Below are 19,652 nucleotides of genomic sequence, written 5' to 3'. Positions count from 1 at the left end.
TATCTTTGTCTAATATTTAAATTTGTTTGTTGATCTGGAACATTTAAGTGTGACAAACATGAAAAAAATAGGAGATCAGGAAGGGGGCAAACACTATTTCACACAACTGTATTTGTTACAAAGCTTTTTTTTCCCATGTTGGTTGGTTTTGAGCAGTTAACAGTTTTATGATTTGGAAGCAACGCTTTTGGAGTGATGGAGTGTGGGATCATTGAGGGTTAGGTCCCAGAAGAAGCCAGTTCTGATAGACAGCAGAGTCAGACTGTGTGGATTTATTTCAGTTTTTGTGAAGTTTTCATTGAGGGTTGTGAATATTATAGTTGCTGACACTAGTGGAAGGTTTCATAATGTGTCCATGTGTTACACCGAGTAGTGACTTCTCAGCCTGGAAACAACATTGTATGATGTTGATGTAGCAGTGACTGACCTCCATTCCTGGAGCAGGAGGTTGAGAGGATACTGTCACTGGTGGAAGGTTTTATTGTACATCTTATCTGACTCCCAGTCTGGAGACCACATTGGACATTGATGTGGACTGTTGCATGTAGCAGGAGCAAGCTTGCCATGGCTTGGTTATCATACACACCAGTAGAGCATCACTGACAACAGCATTTTTTTATTTTTAGAACCTAATCTAAAGATTTGCGTATTTTGCAGATGGAAAAATGAGTCTGCGTCCAGCCAAGAGCATGGATTCCCTGAGCTCAGTCCCTCACACAACACACGGTGAGAAGAGACATCTTTATATTTTTACCGTGGCAGATTGGCAAGAAGATTTTATCTTAAACGGCTGTCACTTCCAGAGGGGCTTCACCTGCTGAAGGTCAAATATGTCTAAGCTGCAGCGTCAGAAAAATTTCCAAACCCAGAAACAAAAAATATCTGTTTTACCATCTAAAATATTCAATGCTAGACCACAAACCAACAAAGCTGCCCACCTTTCTCCATCCTCTCCCCTCTGCATGCCAGTCCATAGCCCACATTTACTAGGATTGGTGTAAGCAGATAATTGGAGTGATCTACACATGATTTATCACCGCGTCTCTTGGATCATTTGCCCCATGAATGTTGGGTCAATAGATCAAACCTCCAACAACAAATGGCTCATGTATAATCAGTAATAACATGCGTCTTGCAGTGAGGCCATGTGTAGAAGAATACAAATCTATGAAAGAAGGTACATTTGCAGTGAGTTTCACATGTAATACATTACATATTTAGCATTTCTATAGATGCCAAAACTCTTGTGATTCCATAACTCTGGCTCCATCACGGACCCCAAAACTCTGACTACACTGCCTCTAATTTCACGTCACTAAGGGCTAGGTTCAGATTGCGTTCGGGCAATCCGTTTAGCGCTAAGCGCTAGCGGATTGCGCTAACGCAATGTCTTTTTAGGGGTCGCGTTAAACATCCCCGCTAGCGCAGATCCCCGATCTGCCAGAGCGGGGAACGGACCTCGGGCGCGCCGCGGACGCTGCAAGCAGCGTCCGAGGCGCGCCACAAAAGAACGGCACATCGCTGGCGCGTGCCGAAAATGGCACACGCTAGCAATGCGCTTTAACATTGCTGGCAATGGGAGCGCTAACGGACGCGTTGCACGGCGTTAATTTCACCGTGCAACGCTGTCCGTTAGCGCTCACACAAAAACTAAATGAGAACCTAGCCTTAACTATACATCTCCAGATGCCACATCTCTGACTACCTTGTCTCTGAATCCCCCGTCTCTAAATCCCCTGTCCCTGAATTCCCCGTCTCGGAATCCCCCGCCTCTGAATCCCCCGCCTCTGATTTTTCACCTTGCATAATGCAGTGAAAAATCCCAGATGACTAGCATTAATAGTGAAGACTATTTCTAGCATCTTGTCCTAACAGTGTTTTTTTTTCCATCACAGCCAATGATTTGGAACAGAATGGTTCATCATTACGATCTCCTAGAAACCAACTCTCTCTTCGAAGGGAAAGTCTTGATTCGCCATCCAAAGATGAGAATGTTGAGTTTATGTTCTTGGATTCTGAAGAGCAGTCACATTTGATAGACACAAATGTTGTGGAGTATGAAGAAGAAGGACAAGCCAAGTCAGAGCCCACAACACCAAAATCAGGAAGGTCTTCAGTAACAGGGAACCCATCAGGTCGTTCACCCAAATCTAATCTGAGCAGGGCAGAGAAGTGTGTCGGAGTCCACATCTCGGGGCCCTTCTCTGTCACTCTTCCCTTTCATATTACATCCAATTTATCTCGTCTGACCAGAGGAATGGAGTGTCCTGGATTCAACATTATGGCTCCAAGCAGAAGCTCTGAGAAGTTCTCCTCACTCAATGGGAAACCGTCCTCAGAGCCTGAGGACACCAATACAATGAGAGCGAGCGACGTTGCTACCAATGAAATCGACAATCCTGGCGGTAAATATAAATATGTACAGAGTCTGAACAGGACTTCATTGGGTCACATACTTTTGAAAGTCGAGACAGGAATGAGTCATTTCTAATTCTCTAGCGTCAGTAGTATTATCTGTCAGATGTTGCCTCCTACCGAGGACAGATGACCAATAAGCTCCACTAGTGTGGAAATGATGCATCATGGGACAGTTCTATATATTTACATAGAGTTTTATTGTCCCATCTGCCATATACTGACATTAGAGTACACCACTGGAACGAGCTGCAGATTTAAGGGACGAAATAAAGTGAAAACAATGTAATTATTATTATAAATATCAATGTGAGCACACTGTAAGACGTTTACACTGTAGCCTAGCAGTTAGACTTAGGTAACACCCTAGCAGTTAGGGTTAGGCAATACCCTAGCAGTTAGGCTTAGGCAATACCCTAGCAGTTAGGCTTAGGCAATACCCTAGGAGTTAGGCTAAGTTAATACGCTTGCAGTTAAGCTTAGGCAATACCCTATCAGTTAGGCGTAGGCAATACCCTAGCAGTTAGGCTAAGTTAATACACAAGCATTTAGGCTTATGCAATACCCTAGCAGTTAGGCTTAGGCAATACTCTGGTGGATAAGCTTAGACAATACCCTAGCAGTTAGGCTAAGTCAATATGCTAGCAGTTAGGCTTAGGCAACACACAAGCAGTTAGGCCTAGATAATAGACTAGCAGTTAGGCTTAGGAATACCCTAGCCGTTAGGCTTGAGTAATACCTTAGCAGTTAGGCTTAGAAAATACCCTAGCAGTTAGGCTTAGGCAATACCCTAGCAGTTATGCTTAAACAATACCCTAGCAGTTAGGCTTAGGTAATTCCCTAGTGGGTAGTTTTAGGTAATACCCTAGCATTTAGTTTTAGATAATACTCTAGCAGTTAGACTTAGGGTACCGTCTCACAGTGGCACTTTGGTCGCTACGACGGCACGATCCAGCGATATCCATACGATATCGCAGTGTCTGACACGCTACTGCGATCAGTGACCCCGCTGAGAATCGTACGTCGTAGCAGATCGTTTGAAACTTTCTTTCGTCGCTGGATCTTCCGCTGTCATCGCTGGATCGGTGTGTGTGACACCGATCCAGCGATGCGTTCGCTTGTAACCAGGGTAAACATCGGGTTACTAAGCGCAGGGCCGTGCTTAGTAACCCGATGTTTACCCTGGTTACCATTGTAAATGTAAAAAAAAAAAAACACTACATACTTACATTCCGGTGCCTGTCACGTCCCTCGCCGGCGGCTTCCCGCACTGACTGTGAGCGCCGGCCGTAAAGTAAAAGCAGAGCACAGCAGTGACGTCACCGCTGTGCTGTGCTTTATGGCCGGCACTGACACAGTGCGGGAAGCTGACGCCGAGGGACCTGACGGACATCAGAAGGTGAGTATGTAGTGTTTTGTTTTTTTTACATTTACAATGGTAACCAGGGTAAACATCGGGTTACTAAGTGCGGCCCTGCGCTTAGTAACCCGATGTTTACCCTGGTTACCCGGGGACTTCGGCATCGTTGGTCACTGGAGAGCTGTCTGTGTGACACCTCTCCAGCGACCACACAACGACTTACCAACGATCACGGCCAGCTCGTATCACTGGTCGTGATTGTTGGTAAATCGTTTAGTGTAATGGTACCGTACCGTCACACAGTGCCATTTTCATCGCTACGCCGGCACGATTCGTGACGTTGCAGCGTCGTATAATTATCGCTCCAGCGTCGTAGACTGCGGTCACACGTTGCAATACACGGCGCTGGAGCGATAATTTCATGACGTATTTGCGATGTAGAAGCCGTTGGTTACTGTGCGCACATCGTATACAACCTGTGTCACACGATGCAATCATGCCGCCACAGCGGGACACTAGACGACGAAAGAAAGTTTCAAACGATCTGCTACGACGTACGATTCTCAGCGGGGTTCCGGATCGCAGTAGCGTGTCAGACACTACGATATCGTAACAATATCGCTAGAACGTCACGAATCGTGCCGTCGTAGCGATGAAAATGGCACTGTGTGACGGTACCCTTAGTGATTGCACTGAGGCCATGTGCACACACGTTCAGTATTTTTCGCGTTTTTTTCGCGTTTTTTCGTTATAAAAACGTGATAAAAACGCGAAAAAAAGCTAACATATGCCTCCCATTATTTTCAGTGTATTCCGCATTTTTTGTGCAAATGTAGCCTTTTTTTCCGCGAAAAAATCGCATCGCGGAAAAAAAAAGCAACATGTTCATTAAAATGCGGAATTGCAGGGGATTCCGCACACCTAGGAGTGCATTGATCTGCTTACTTCCCGCACGGGGCTGTGCACACCATGCGGGAAGTAAGCAGATTATGTGCGGTTGGTACCCAGGGTGGAGGAGAGGAGACTCTCCTCCACGGACTGGGCACCATATAATTGGTCAAAAAAAAAGAATTAAAATAAAAAATAGTGATATACTCACCTTCGATGTCTTTCCGCCTCTCCGCTGCATGCTGCCGCTTCGGTTTCTATAGCTGGTGTGCGGTGAAGGACCTGCGATGACGTCGCGGTCTTGTGATTGGTCGAGACCGGTCATGTGACCGCTCACGTGACCGCGACGTCATGGAAGGTCCTGAACCACACCGGCATCTATAGGAACGGACGCCTGCAGGTGAGTATAACCATTTTTTTTATTATTCACGTTTTTATAGTGAAAAAACGCGAAAAAAACGCGAAAAATACTGAACGTGTGCACATGGGGGTTGGCGCCCTACTGTACAGCGGATATGGCACCCCCACTCCACGCTGGCTTGCCCTAAAAGCAAGCCCTACCATATACGCTAATCTACAAAGGACGTGTCACATAAGATATGGCCCTAACTATTATGGCCAGACACCTTAGGCTTCAGGCAGGAGATATGGGTACAGTACTGATACACAACTGTGACCCCATTCTACAATATATATATAACAGTTATAATAACCGGGTACTTATCATTTCTGATGTATTCAAACGCCTCAACGCGTTTCACCAATATGGCTCATCAGGAGGCTTAGATACACAGATGCTGCATTGATGTTGCCATGAATGTTCTAAAATATCAGTCGGCAAAATATCCTTCCATTTTTTCCTGTCTTGTCAGAATGATGGCTTAAATGCACCACATTGTGTATAGGTGACATACAGGAGAAATAAGGGACAGCCAACGTTGAGTGGGGGCGCCTATCTCTTTATTTGTTTAGGGTGCCAACCTCCGCTGCAAGGTAGGGCAATTTAGGATCTACAGTGTGAGGGGTAGGTTCAGCCTAGCACGGTTGCTTGCATGTTGATTGTAGTGTCTAATGTTTTATAGTAATGAATAAAGATTTGGTTTTATCTACGATCTGATTATGTACAAGGTCTCCTTCGGTTTTGCTTAGTCCTTTGAACCTTGGTTGAATATTCTATTTAGTTTTTTTTTAAAGAAAAAAACACAAAAGAGAATGAAGCAAAAAGCAAAACATTGATCATTTCACACAAAACTCCAAAAATGGGCCAGACAAAAGTATTTGCACCCTCAGCCTAATACTTGGTTGCACAACCTTTAGCCAAAATACCTGCGACCAACCGCTTCTGGTAACCATCAATGAGTTTCTTACAATGCTCTGCTGGAATTTTAGACCATTCTTCTTTGGCAAACTGCTCCTGGTCCCTGATATTTGAAGGGTGCCTTCTCCAAACTGCCATTTTTAGATCTCTCCACAGGTGTTCTATGGGATTCAGGTCTGAACTCATTGCTGGCTACTTTATAAGTGCTTTCTCTCAAACCATTTTCTAGTGCTTTTTGAAGTGTGTTTTTGGTCATTGTCCTGCTGGAAGACCCATGACCTCTGAGGGAGACCCAGCTTTCTCACACTGGGCCCTATATTATGCTGCAAAATTTGTTGGTAGTTTTCAGACTTTATAATGCCATGCACACGGTCAAGCAGTCCAGTGCCAGAGGCAGCAAAGCAACCCCAAAACATCAGGGAACCTCCGCCATGTTTGACTGTAGGGACCGTGTTCTTTTCTTTGAATGCCTCTTTTTTTCTCCTGTAAACTCTATGTTGATGCCTTTGCCCAAAAAGCTCTACTTTTGTCTCATCTGACCAGAGAACATTCTTCCAAAACGTTTTAGGCTTTTTCAGGTAACTTTTGGCAAACTCCAGCCTGGCTTTTTTATGTCTCGGGGTAAGAAGTGGGGTCTTCCTGGGTCTCCTACCATACAGTCCCTTTTCATTCAGACGCCGACGGATAGTACGGGTTAACACTGTTGTACCCTCGGACTGCAGGGCAGCTTGAACTTGTTTGGATGTTAGTCGAGGTTCTTTATCCAACATCCGCACAATCTTGCGTTGAAATCTCTTGTCAATTTTTCTTTTCCGTCCACATCTAGGGAGGTTAGCCACAGTGCCATGGGCTTTAAACTTCTTGATGACACTGCGCACGGTAGACACAGGAACATTCAGGTCTTTAGAGATGGACTTGTAGCCTTGAGATTGCTCATGCTTCCTCACAATTTGGTTCCTCAAGTCCTCAGACAGTTCTTTGGTCTTCTTTCTTTTCTCCATGCTCAATGTGGTACACACGAGGACACAGGACAGAGGTTGAGTCAACTTTAATCCATGTCAACTGGCTGCAAGTGTGATTTAGTAATTGCCAACACCTGTTAGGTGCCTCAGGTAAGTTACAGGAGCTGTTAATTACACAAATGAGAGAAGCATCACATGATTTTTCGAACAGTGCCAATACTTTTGTCCATCCCCTTTTTAATGTTTGGTGTGGAATTATATCCAATTTGGCTTTAGGACAATTCTTTTTGTGTTTTTTCATTTAAGACAAATTAAATGAAGATAATAATAACAAAGAATTTGTGTTTGCAATCATTTTCAGGAAGAAACTGAGTATTATCTGACAGAATTGCAGGGGTGTCAATACTTTTGGCCACAACTGTATGATATTAAAGGTGTTGTCCACTACTAGGCCAACCGCTTCTTAAGCTAAATGTTTGGCAATGATAAAATAAATAAACCTATAGTCACCTCCCGTGTCGGCTCCTTTCCAGCGGTGTTGGCACTAGCGGTCCTGCTGTTGTGATGCTGTGAAATGACACGTGATGCCCGCCGCCCAATCAGCGCTGGTGTCACTGTCTCCATCTCCCGTCGAAATGAACATGAGGAGTAAGTCCGAGATCAGCTGTAGCCCAGACTTACGCTTCATGCTTAGTTTGTCCGTAGGTGGAGACAGTGACGCTGATTGGGCGTCAGGCATCACGTGTCACAACACTACATCACAGCCCCTGGATCGCGAGTGCTGGAACGGACCTGGCATGGGAGGTGAGTATAGGTTTATTTATTTTATTGGGACCGAACATTTAGTTTAAGAAGTTATTAGTAGACAACCCCTTTAAGTGTGACCTAGACACACTGTAAATCCCCACTAAGTAGTAACTTCTCTCCTTGTGGAGAGTGACAGGCCAGTGTAAGGAGACTTGTAGGCCATGCAATGCTCCTCAGGGAAATTACATATGCAAACTTGGTCTTTATGGAGGAAGAGGACTTGAACTCTAGTGAAACCTACTGGAAGTAGCAATGTTAAAAGTCAATTTTGGCCCTTTAAAGAGTTTTATCACATGACTCATTCTGGTTTAGCATTTATCCTAAGATGTATGGCAAGGCTCTTTAAGGGGTCGATATTTACTTTTAGGATTGCTACTTCCAGTAGGTGGCACTAGAGTTCAAATCCTCTTGAATCCCCACAAAGTGAGTCAATTGCACCCTGTATAGGGCTGAAAACAAATGAGCATGCTAAGTGCACATATTCAGTCCAATAAATGATTGTCTGAGCATACTGTGAATAGCATATAATCTGCATCCCATCACTCACCATCACTCTACACACACTAACAAACATGTAAGTAACGCAGTCATTAGCCGCAGGGCAATGTATTATGTTGGCAGCAGCAATTGTATCCATAGACACCGTGTGACGCTGAGTCTCTTCTCACAGACAAGCTGTGAGTCGGGGAAGTCAAGGACTCCGAGGTCAAGAGCTAGGAGGGTACCTCATAAAGAGAGGAAAGAGAAAAAGGGGGTCAGCAAACAGTCCGGGGTCAGAATTCCAAAGTCAGAGTGCGACAAGGCAAAAAGCTTAATACATACAGGTAGTCAAAAGGCAAATCCAAGGTCCGGCAACAAAGTTCAGAATATCAGAGTTCAGAACACAGAGCAAATACTACGGAGCTGAAAAGCTACGACTGGAAAAAGTTCCAGCATAGCCAGCCAGATAAATGGCTAAACATTCACACGTAAATGGCGACATCTGGAGGACTTCCAGTAGGCCCGGCATAATTGGGCTGCAAGGAAATTCCATGCACAAAACTGACAGCCCAGCATGCCCTTGCAATTCACAGGATGGCTAGGCTGTCACTCACTTCATCCGTAGGACACAGTGAGCTGCGGGATCATGACACACGTATCAGTGCAGTCAGCGCTCCACAGGTAAAATGCACCTTCTATTACAATGAATAATGTTATATTGACAGGCAGCAGAGTTTGAGAGCGATTTGCGCCTACACTAAGGTTCTAGTAGGCGCTAATAGTGCAGTCAGCCTTCCACATGTGCACTGAAATACTCTCATATAGACTCATCACATGAGTACTTCTGGTCATGACAGGTTCAGTAAACTTGCATTTTATTCCTCTCCCATTTTGATAGCTAAGTGCTTGGACATGTGTTCCCTTCTTTATGAATCCTTCACTGGAAGAGTGACCACAGCAGGACAACTAATCCAGTGAAGGAGCCTTTACTGCCCCTTCTTACCAAGGTTGTGACCACCAGAAGCTTCTTGCACAGCCAGTTCTTGTGTTGTGATTGACATGTCTGCCATTTTCTCTAATCAGGAACAGAAACCTCAAAGACAGACGAGCCAGGAGAAGAGATTGTCTGCATCTCACTAGAGGACACCTTCTCCTTCCTAGACATCCAGGACTCCAGCATTGAAAAACTACCAGAAAACACAGTGGACAGCGAGATGATGGTGTACTCCCTGCACCCCGAGAGCAAGGCAAGAACTTTTAACCCTCCCCCTAGCCCTGTTCCAAATATTAAATACCTCAAAAGAGCGAGAGAGGGAAGAGAGGAATATGGGCTGCCTTTTGTAATCAGTGCAGCCTTATACAGAAGTTGATGTGGTAGATAGAGCACCACTCCTGGAGTCTCTATATACTAATGAACACGCAGGGAGCACAACGACAACAACTGAACCTAGGGTGAAGGGGCAACTGTATTCAGGAAGCAGGGGGCTAAAGAGAAGGCTCTGTGTAAGCCGAGATCCCCTTCCTCATAAAGGCATCAGCTCTGCAATCTGTCCATAATCTTTTCCTTGTGTTGGCTCCTCACCTCCACATCTGACTGTATATGGCATGGGTAGCTCTGCTCAGACATGGGCTGTGTGTGCTGAAACTTCCGATGGTCAATCTAAGGCCTCTTTCACACATCCGTTTTTTAGAATCAGTCACAATCCGTCAAAGTCTTGAAATGACGGATCCTGTACTGATTGTAAAAAAACTGATGCACTGAATCCGTTATTTTGACGGATCCGTTGAAGTAGTTGCAGCCGGAATTTAAAGAAACAGAATTCTGGGGAGAGAGAGAGAGTTCCGGTGTAACAGGCTAGATTAACCCCCCCGCCCAGAATATACCCGGGGTTAAAGTGGCCTAGGCCAGATTATACCCCGGGTATATTCTGGCCTAGCCCAAACTATACCCCGGGGTATAAATTGGACTAGTCCAGTTTATACCCCTCTGGGCCAGATTATACCCCGGGTATATTCTGGCCTTGCCCAAACTATACCCCGGGGTACAAATTGGACTAGTCCAGATTATACCCCTCCAGGAGCTGTAGATCAGATTTTTCAGCCTTTTGAGAACCATTGAGTGATATGATCAATCACGGAGCCCCAGGCAGCAAACGGGGCCCCAGGCAGCGCACAGGGGCCTCAGGCAGCCCACAGGGGCCCAAGGCAGCACACAGGGCCCCAGGCAGCACAGAGGGGCCCCAGGAAGTGCACAGGGGCCTCAGGCAGCGCACAGGGCAACAGGCAGCACAGAGGGGCTCCAGGCAGCACAGAGGGGCCCCAGGCAGCACAGAGGGGCACCAGGAAGTGCACGGAGCCCCAGTCAGCGCACAGGGGCCCAAGGCAACACACAGGGCCCAAGGCAGCACAGAGGGGCCCCAGGAAGAGCACAGGGGCCCCAGGCAGTGCACAGGGCAACAGGCAGCACAGAGGGTCCCCAGGCAGCACAGAGGGGCCCCAGGAAGAGCACAGGGGCCCCAGGCAGCGCACAGGGCCCAAGGCAGCACACAGGGGCCCCAGGCAGCCCACAGGGCTCCAGGCAGTGCACAGGGGCCTGAGGCAGCACACAGGGGCCCAAGGCAGAACACAGGGCCCCAGGCAGCGCCCAGGGCAACAGGCAGCACAGAGGGGCCCCAGGAAGAGCACAGGGGCCACAGAAAGTGCACGGGGGCCCCAGGCAGCGCACAGGGCAACAGGCAGCACAGAGGGGCCCCAGGCAGCACAGAGGGGCCCCAGGCAGCACAGAGGGGCCCCAGGAAGAGCACAGGGGCCACAGGAAGTGCACGGGGCCCCAGGCAGTGCACAGGGCAACAGGCAGCACAGAGGGGCCCCAGGAAGAGCACAGGGCCCCAGGCAGCACACAGGGACTTAAGGCAGCCTGCAGGGCCCCAGGCAGCACAGAGGGGCCCAGGAAGAGCACAGGGGCCACAAACAGCGTACGGTGCCCCAGGCAGCGCACAGGACCCCAGGCAGCATACAGGGGCCCAAGGCAGCCCACAAGGCCCCAGGCAGCACAGAGGGGCCCAAGGCAGCACAGAGGGGCCCAGGAAGAGCACAGGGGCCACAGGAAGTGCACGGGGCCCCAGGCAGCGCACAGGGCAACAGGCAGCACAGAGGGGCAACAGGCAGCACAGAGGGGCCCCAGGCAGGCAGCACAGAGGGGCCCCAGGAAGAGCACAGGGGCCCCAGGCAGGGCACAGGGCCCCAGGCAGCACAGACGGGCCCCAGGCAGCACAGAGGGGCCCCAGGCAGCACAGAGGGGCCCCAGGAAGAGCACAGGGGCCACAGGAAGTGCACGGGGCCCCAAGCAGCGCACAGGGCAACAGGCAGCAGAGGGGCCCCAGGCAGCACAGAGGGGCCCCAGGCAGCACAGAGGGGCCCCAGGAAGAGCACAGGGGCCCCAGGAAGAGCACAGGGGCCCCAGGAAGAGCACAGGGGCCCAAGGCAGCACACAGGGTCCCAGGCAGCACAGAGGGGCCCCAGGAAGAGCACAGGGGCCCCAGGCAGCGCACAGGGCAACAGGCAGCACAGAGGGGCCCCAGGCAGCACAGAGGGGCCCCAGGAAGAGCACAGGGCCCCAGGCAGCACACAGGGATCCAAGGCAGCCTGCAGGGCCCCAGGCAGCACAGAGGGGCCCCAGGCAGCACAGAGGGGCCCCAGGAAGCACAGAGGGGCCCAGGAAGAGCACAGGGGCCATAGGAAGTGCACAGGGCCCCAAACAGCGTACAGTGCCCCAGGCAGCGCACAGGACCCCAGGCAGCCCACAGGGACCCCAGGCAGCACACAGGACCCCAGGCAGCCCACAGGGAGTCCCAGATAGCGCACAGGGGGGCAGAGACAGTGAGCAAGGGGGTAAGAGCGCGCAAGGGGGGAAATAGAGAAAGAACCACACACAGTTACAGAAATACCTCATAATGATCACAAATATATATATATATATATATATATATATATATATATATATATATATATATATATATATAGGGCATCCATAACCAAATATTAGGACTGTCAGGACCCACTAGAAGCCCTAAGAGACAACCACAGAAAAAACTAGTGGAAAAACGTCCGCACTAATTAACAAGTATAAAAAACATTTTTATTAATATACATATTATAAAAAAGACAGGGGCGAAAACTGGAACAAGCGGTGAAACACACCAGACATAAATAATGGGAGACCACACATAATACCAGATGATCACAGAAATGAATGCTCAGCACGTGTTGGAAAAATCATCATAAGTATAAAGCATCATCCATACATAACGTACCTAGTGGTATGTGATCCGGCACATGCAGTCTCCCGCCCTCGCCAACGCGCGTTTCGGAAGTAAAAACTTCCTTCCTCAGGGGGCTTCACTAAGAACGTACACAGCCGTGCGCAAATGTGAAACTAGCCTAAGATGTCTAGGGCTCCTGTGCGATGTGCGATGCCTGGGGCCCCTGTGCGATGTCTGGGGCCCCGTTCTTGAGTACATCACTCAATGGTTCTCATAAGCGTGAAAAATCTGATCTTTAATATGCTTTAATCTTTAATATACTCAAGAACAGGGCCACAGACATCACACAGGGGGTCCCAAACAGCGCACATGGGATCCCAGACAGCGCACAGGGGGCAGAGACAGCGCACAGGGGCCCAGCGCGCTGTCTCTCCCCCCCCTTGCACACTGTCACTTCCCCCTCCCTTATGTACTGTCTCTGCCCCCCTGTGCACTGCTTGGGGCCCTGTGTGCTGCCTGGGTCCCCGTTCACTGTCTCTTCCCCCTTGCACGCTGTCTCTTCCCCTTCTTGTGCACTGTCTCTGCCACTGCGTGTGCTGCCTGGGGCCCCGTGTGCTGCCTGGGGCCCCTGTGTGCTGCCTGGGACCTCGTGTGTTCCCTGGGGCCCCTGTGCGCTGCCTGGGGCCCCTGTGCGCTGTCTTGGGCCCCTGTGCGCTGTCTGGGCCCCCGTGCTTTGCCTGGGGCCCCTGTTGTGAACTCTATTTTTGGGCTCCCTCTAGTGGTCACAAGCAGTACTGTGTAGTGTTGTCTTTCTGCAGGTTGGCAGCATCAGCTGGTTCGTTATCCTTGGCTGGTTTCCTATTTAGCTCACCTGGATACTCAGTTCCTTGCCTGCTATCAATGTATTCAGTGCTCTTCAGATTCCTTGTCGCGGGATGTGCGTTCCTTTGTGCAGTCTTGTGGGATTTGTGCTCGGGCTAAGCCTTGCTGTTCTCGTGCCAGCGGTTTGCTTTTGCCTCTGCCTGTTCCGAAGAGGCCTTGGACGCACATTTCCATGGATTTTATTTCGGATCTTCCAGTATCTCAGAAAATGTCTGTTATCTGGGTGGTGTGTGATCGTTTTTCCAAGATGGTCCATTTGGTGCCCTTGCCTAAGTTGCCTTCTTCCTCCGATTTGGTTCCTCCATTTTTTCAGAATGTGGTTCGCTTGCACGGTATTCCTGAAAATATTGTGTCTGATAGAGGATCCCAGTTTGTGTCCAGGTTTTGGCGGACTTTTTGTGCTAAGATGGGCATTGATTTGTCATTTTCGTCGGCCTTCCATCCTCAGACTAATGGCCAAACCGAGTGAACTAATCAGACGTTGGAAACTTATTTGAGATGTTTTGTTTCTGCTGATCAGGATGATTGGGTGACTTTTTTGCCATTGGCCGAGTTTGCCCTTAATAATCGGGCTAGTTCTGCTACTTTGGTTTCGCCTTTTTTCTGCAATTCTGGTTTCCATCCTCGTTTTTCCTCGGGTCAGGTTGAGCCTTCTGACTGTCCTGGGGTGGATTCTGTGGTGGATAGGTTGCAGCAGATTTGGAACCATGTGGTGGACAATTTGAGGTTGTCACAGGAGAAGGCTCAGCGCTTTGCCAACCGCCGCCGCGGTGTGGGTCCCCGACTTCGTGTTGGGGATTTGGTGTGGCTGTCTTCTCGGTATGTTCCTATGAAGGTCTCCTCTCCTAAATTCAAGCCTCGCTTCATCGGTCCTTATAAGATCTTGGAAATCCTTAACCCGGTGTCTTTTCGTTTGGATCTCCCAGCATCGTTTGCCATTCATAATGTGTTCCATAGGTCTTTGTTGCGGAGGTATGTGGTACCTGTGGTTCCTTCTGTTGAGCCTCCTGCTCCGGTGCTGGTCGAGGGCGAATTGGAGTACGTGGTGGAGAAAATTTTGGATTCTCGTATCTCTAGACGGAGGCTTCAGTATTTGGTTAAGTGGAAGGGCTATGGTCAGGAAGATAATTCCTGGGTTGTCGCCTCTGATGTTCATGCGGCCGATTTGGTTCGTGCCTTCCACGCGGCTCATCCTGATCACCCTGGGGGTCTTGATGAGGGTTCGGTGACCCCTCCTCAAGGGGGGGGTACTGTTGTGAACTCTATTTTTGGGCTCCCTCTAGTGGTCACAAGCGGTACTGTGTAGTGTTGTCTTTCTGCAGGTTGGCAGCATCAGCTGGTTCGTTATCCTTGGCTGGTTTCCTATTTAGCTCACCTGGATACTCAGTTCCTTGCCTGCTATCAATGTATTCAGTGCTCTTCAGATTCCTTGTGACTACCTTGCTCCCAGTCTCTCCAAGACAAGCTAAGTTTTTGTTTGTTCATTTTTTGATTATCAGCATTCATCATGTTTCTTGTCCAGCTTGCTAAAATGTGATTTCCTCGCTTGCTGGTTGCTCTAGGGGACTGAGTTTCTCCCCCCACACCGTTAGTTGGTGCGGGGGTTCTGGAAATCTCAGTGTGGATATTTTGTAAGGGTTTTTTACTGACCGCACAGACCCCTTTTCTATTTTCTGCTATCTAGTATTAGTGGGCCTCATTTGCTGAATCTGCTTTCACCCCTGTGTATGTGCCTTCCTCTTACCTCACCGTTATTATTTGTTGGGGGCTTCTATATCTTTGGGGATTATTTCTCTGGAGGCAAGTGAGGTCTTTCTCTCTCTCTAGGGGTAGTTAGTTCCTCAGGCTGGCTCGAGACGTCTAAGATTTTAGGCACGTTCACCGGCTACTTCTAGTGTGTTTGGATAGGTTCGGATTTGCGGTCAGTCCAGTTTGCCACTTCCCTAGAGCTTGTCCTATGTTTGTTACTTAGCTGGAGTAATTTGTGATCCTCAACCACTAAGGATCATAACAGGCCCCGTGCGCTGCCGGGGGCCCCTGTGTGCTGGCTGGGACCTCGTGTGCTGCATGGGTCCCTGTGCGCTGCCTGGGGCCCTGTGCGCTGCATGGGGCCCTGTGTTCTGTCTGGGGCTCTGTGCACTGCCTGGGGCCCTGTACATTGCCTGGGGCCCTTGTGCACTGCCAGTGGCCCCTGTTTGCTGCCTGGGGCCCCTGTTTGCTGCCTGGGGCCCCGTGCACTGCCTGGAGCCCTGTAGGCTGCATGGGGCCCTATGGGCTGCCTGAGGCCCCTGTGGGCTGCCTGGGGTCCTGTGCGCTGCCTGGGGCCCCTGTGCACTGCCTGGGACCTCGTGTGCTGCCTGGGGCCCTGTGTTCTGTCTGGGGCCCTGTGCACTGCCTGGGGCCCTGTACGTTGCCTGGGGGCCTTGTGCGCTGCCTTGGGCCCCTTTGCATTAACTGGAGCCCTGTGCGCTGCCTGGGGCCCCGTGCGCTGCCTGGAGCCCTGTGGGCTGCATGGGGCCCTGTGTTCTGTCTGGGGCCCTGTGCACTGCCTGGGGCCCCGTGTGCTGCCTGTGGCCCCTGTGCTGCCTGTGCGCTGCCTGGGGCTCCGTGTGCTTCCTGGGGCCCCTTTGTGCTGCCTGGGGCCCCGTTATTAAGAATGTCACTCAATGGTTCTCAAAAGCCTGAAAAATCTGATCTACAGTAGCTGGGGTATATTCTGACCTGCCTGAAAAATCTGATCTACAGTACCTGGGGTATATTCTGACCTGGAGGGGTATAAACTGGACTAGTCCAATTTATACCCCGGGGTATAGTTTGGGCTAGGCCAGAATATACCCGGGGTATAATCTGGCCTAGGACACTTTAACCCTGGGTATATTCTGGGCGGGGGGTTAATCTGGCCTGTTACACCGGGTATGCTTGGTTGCAAAAAACGGAATCCGTCACTGGAATCCGTCTTCTGACGGACAGCGACAGATCCTGCGCCCATAGGCTTCCATTATAGCCAACGACAGACGCCGCAGGATCTGTTGCTGTGCGTCTTTTTGACTTACACAAAAAATGTTAGGCTACTTTCACACTTGGGTCGTGTGACGCACGTCGCAATGCGTCGTTTTGGAGAAAAACACATCCTGCAAAGTTGCCCGCAGGATGCTTTTTTCCTCCATACACTTGCATTAGCGACGCATTGCGACGGATGGCCACACGTCGCATCCGTCATGCGAAGGATGCGTCGTGTTTTGGCGGACCGTCGGCACAAAAAAAGTTCAATGTAACTTTTTTGTGCGCCGTGTCCGCCATTTTCGACCGCGCATGCGCGGCTGAAACTCCGCCCCCTCCTCCCCGGACTGCAGAATGGGTAACGGATGCGTTGTAAAACTGCCTCCGCTGCCCACGTCTTGCAGTAAATTTCACAGGTTCCGTCGGTACGTCGGCCCGACGAATTGCGACGGGCCCGTACCGACGCAAGTGTGAAAGTAGCCTTATATGTACGTTGCCTCCGTCCAACGGACGTCTTTACGACGGTTCCGTCGTTTGACGGATGAAACAGAAGGCCATCCGTCGCTAATACAAGTCTATGGGAAAAAAACGGATCCAGCAGCAACATTTGCTGGATCCGTTTTTTTCTAAAAATGATGGCTTGTGACTGATTCTAAAAAATGAATGTGTGAAAGAGGCCTAAGCAGTGTCGAATAGTCACCTCTTTCCACAAGAGATTCTAACATTCAACACCTGGTCGTGGCTTTACTGACGTGCAACTGTTCTATTACAATGACATCCATCCATTATCACCATTGTTTATTTGTTTGATTTTCAGATGGAGGAATTCTCTGTAGAGCCTCCACCGGATGATTTGTGTGGGGAAGATGAGGCAGAGCAGACCTATTTCATGCCCATGGGCATTGTGGATGAGATTGGACGTTGGAGGGAGATGCAGGAGAGCCTAGAAGACATCTATATGAGCGCTCACGATGACCTGAGTCCAATAACACTAGCTCCAGAAGTCACCATGGAGAACAAGGAGCTACCTTTAGAGGAGGAGCATGGCATATTACCTGAGAATAGAAAGATAGCAGGGGAGACTCCCCAGGACAACCTGCTCCATCTTGATGATGATTCCTACAGCCAAAAACCTCCACAGACAGTGGTGACAGTTTTAGATGTACAATGTAATGATAAACACAAGATGGATGATCAAAACAAATATCGAGGTGATGGAGCTACAGAACAGCATGGTTCTTACAGTGAAGAATCTGAATTTACTGGGTCATACGCCCCTAACAATGAAGTGCAGGACACAACCTTAGTAAAGTCTGGAGCCAGAGAAGGCCAGAGCATGGCCATCCCCAATACGGACATTATAGCTACCATGTCAGCATCAGTAGAAATACATTATGAAGGATATGGACAAGAAGAGGACACACAAATTGTAAGTAATCAAAAATTAGAGGACAGTCTTGTGCCCACTGTGCATGAAACAGCTGGAAATAGCATTGACTGTACAGAACAGCAGCATCACGGATGTCAGGTTGAAGATTTTCCAGAGGCACTAGTGACACCGCAACAATCAATAGATGATGTCCAGGATCTCAATATCCTGCAGTCTGAGGATGTACCCAAGAATGGAGATTGTAGGAATGATCAAGACTCAAGTGCAGAAATTTCTGATTCACATGATGGAGGTGATGACGCCTCATCCAATACATCTGATAACAGCATCTCCAGATCAGAGAGTGGCTGTAGCATCACTCTTACCCTAGGACGCATAGAGACAGTCAGGAAGCAGGATGATTATAATGAAGGAAAATCTGCAGAAGAACTTCAGTCTATTATTAATGAGGACTGTTGTGACAAAAATTCCGGTTTATGTCTGTGTTCACCAGATGACAGAGCCTTAGGAGATGAGCAACCTGATCAGATAAACATGAGAACCTCAGAGGAACAGCTAATGGACTGTTCACAGCAAATGAAACCATCTCACATCAAACCAAGTGGAGACAATGAAACTTACGTGTCAGAGCAGCCACTTATATCCAGGCCTCTTGCTGAAAAGGAGAACATTGCCTCAGAGGGAATGTATCCTTATGGAAGTGTAACCATGAAGCTGCTGGCCACCACTAACAAAATCCAGCAAGCAAAATCTGTTCCTGTTGTGCCACCAAAACCACAGTTTGCTAAGCTGCCTCCAGCTGTAAAGAACAAGATACAGGTCAGCTCTACTATATCTACATCCAACGAAACCATGTCGGAAAAGAGCAGCCACATTGAGACACCAGAAACTTCTGCTGACAGTGCCCCCAAAAAACGATCCAGTTGGAGGAACAACACCAGTATTTCCTTTGATACAGCAATGGCCATGGTCAAAGACCGTCAGTCCCAGAACCCAGTCAGACGTATGCAGACATATTGTATGGGAGATTGCTATGATTTGATAGACACATCTAAACCAGATAACCCCAATCTTCTGAGGTTCACAGTGAAGTCGGCCAGCAGCAGAGCGCACAGACCTTTCAGCTGTATGTCTCAAACTTGTGGTGAGGGAGAACTGCACAGTCCTAACATTTTAGTAGACCTGACAATTCCAGGTTTCCAGTCTATATTAAGCCAGGATCCTGAAGCCAAATCAGAAGAAGCGACCCACAGGAACAGGCTAAGCATGCCACGGTTAGGACAACAGTCTGCTTGTGATGCCCATAGCAAATGTCATGAGCAGCGCCGGTCATTGTTGTAAGATTTCCTTTTCTACTGGACTCACATATAAAATCTCCTCCCCCCAACATGTAACATGTATGTATTCTGTATGAGCAACTGATCAAGTTTTATAAAGGTAAATTCAGAATGTCACCACATGCACTACGTGAGCTCACATCTAATGGAGGAAATGCTCCACCTCTGATATTACACTGCATGCACAAACCAATGAGAAACATCAGGGAACAGCAGGAAGATCCTGCACATATCTCCCGCTGCTAACAGGAGGTAAACACGAACCATAACTCTGCTGCCTCCAATGATCAAGACAAGTATGGAATTGACTGACAAGTAGAGATGGGCGAACCCGCACAGTAAAATTCGGCATCTGTACTGAACACCTCCTGTTCGGGTTCAGCCCCCCGAACACGGATGTTTGTCGTGCTGTCATGTGCATCACAGCCCACCAAGCACTGCTTGTAATCGATGGTAAAATCATTACAGCCAGTCAGACAAGCCACATTTCCCACGCAGTCAAATGAGTGTGAGCCCGCAGCTGGGATTGGAGGGCATGACAGTGGGCACAA

The 19,652-nt window shown here is 49.0% G+C and overlaps 1 protein-coding gene across 2 annotated transcripts in view; it reads left to right on the top strand.

Annotated features, from left to right (window-relative positions):
- ARHGAP30 (Rho GTPase activating protein 30) overlaps window positions 1-19,217 on the top strand; it is a 206,713-nt gene extending 187,496 nt beyond the window's left edge. For both annotated transcript variants that reach the window (XM_077256839.1, XM_077256846.1), the window contains 4 exons: window positions 658-726; window positions 1,896-2,405; window positions 9,314-9,477; window positions 17,192-19,217. In XM_077256839.1, the coding sequence (XP_077112954.1) occupies window positions 658-726; window positions 1,896-2,405; window positions 9,314-9,477; window positions 17,192-19,105 (2,657 nt within the window). In that variant the 3' untranslated portion in view covers window positions 19,106-19,217. The remainder of the gene's footprint in view (window positions 1-657; window positions 727-1,895; window positions 2,406-9,313; window positions 9,478-17,191) is intronic.
- The last annotated feature ends 435 nt before the right edge of the window (window positions 19,218-19,652 follow it).

This window comes from Ranitomeya variabilis, chromosome 1 (genome assembly GCF_051348905.1).
Source record: "Ranitomeya variabilis isolate aRanVar5 chromosome 1, aRanVar5.hap1, whole genome shotgun sequence".
NCBI classification, from domain to species: domain Eukaryota; kingdom Metazoa; phylum Chordata; class Amphibia; order Anura; family Dendrobatidae; genus Ranitomeya; species Ranitomeya variabilis.
This window is presented reverse-complemented; position numbering and strand designations above follow the sequence as displayed.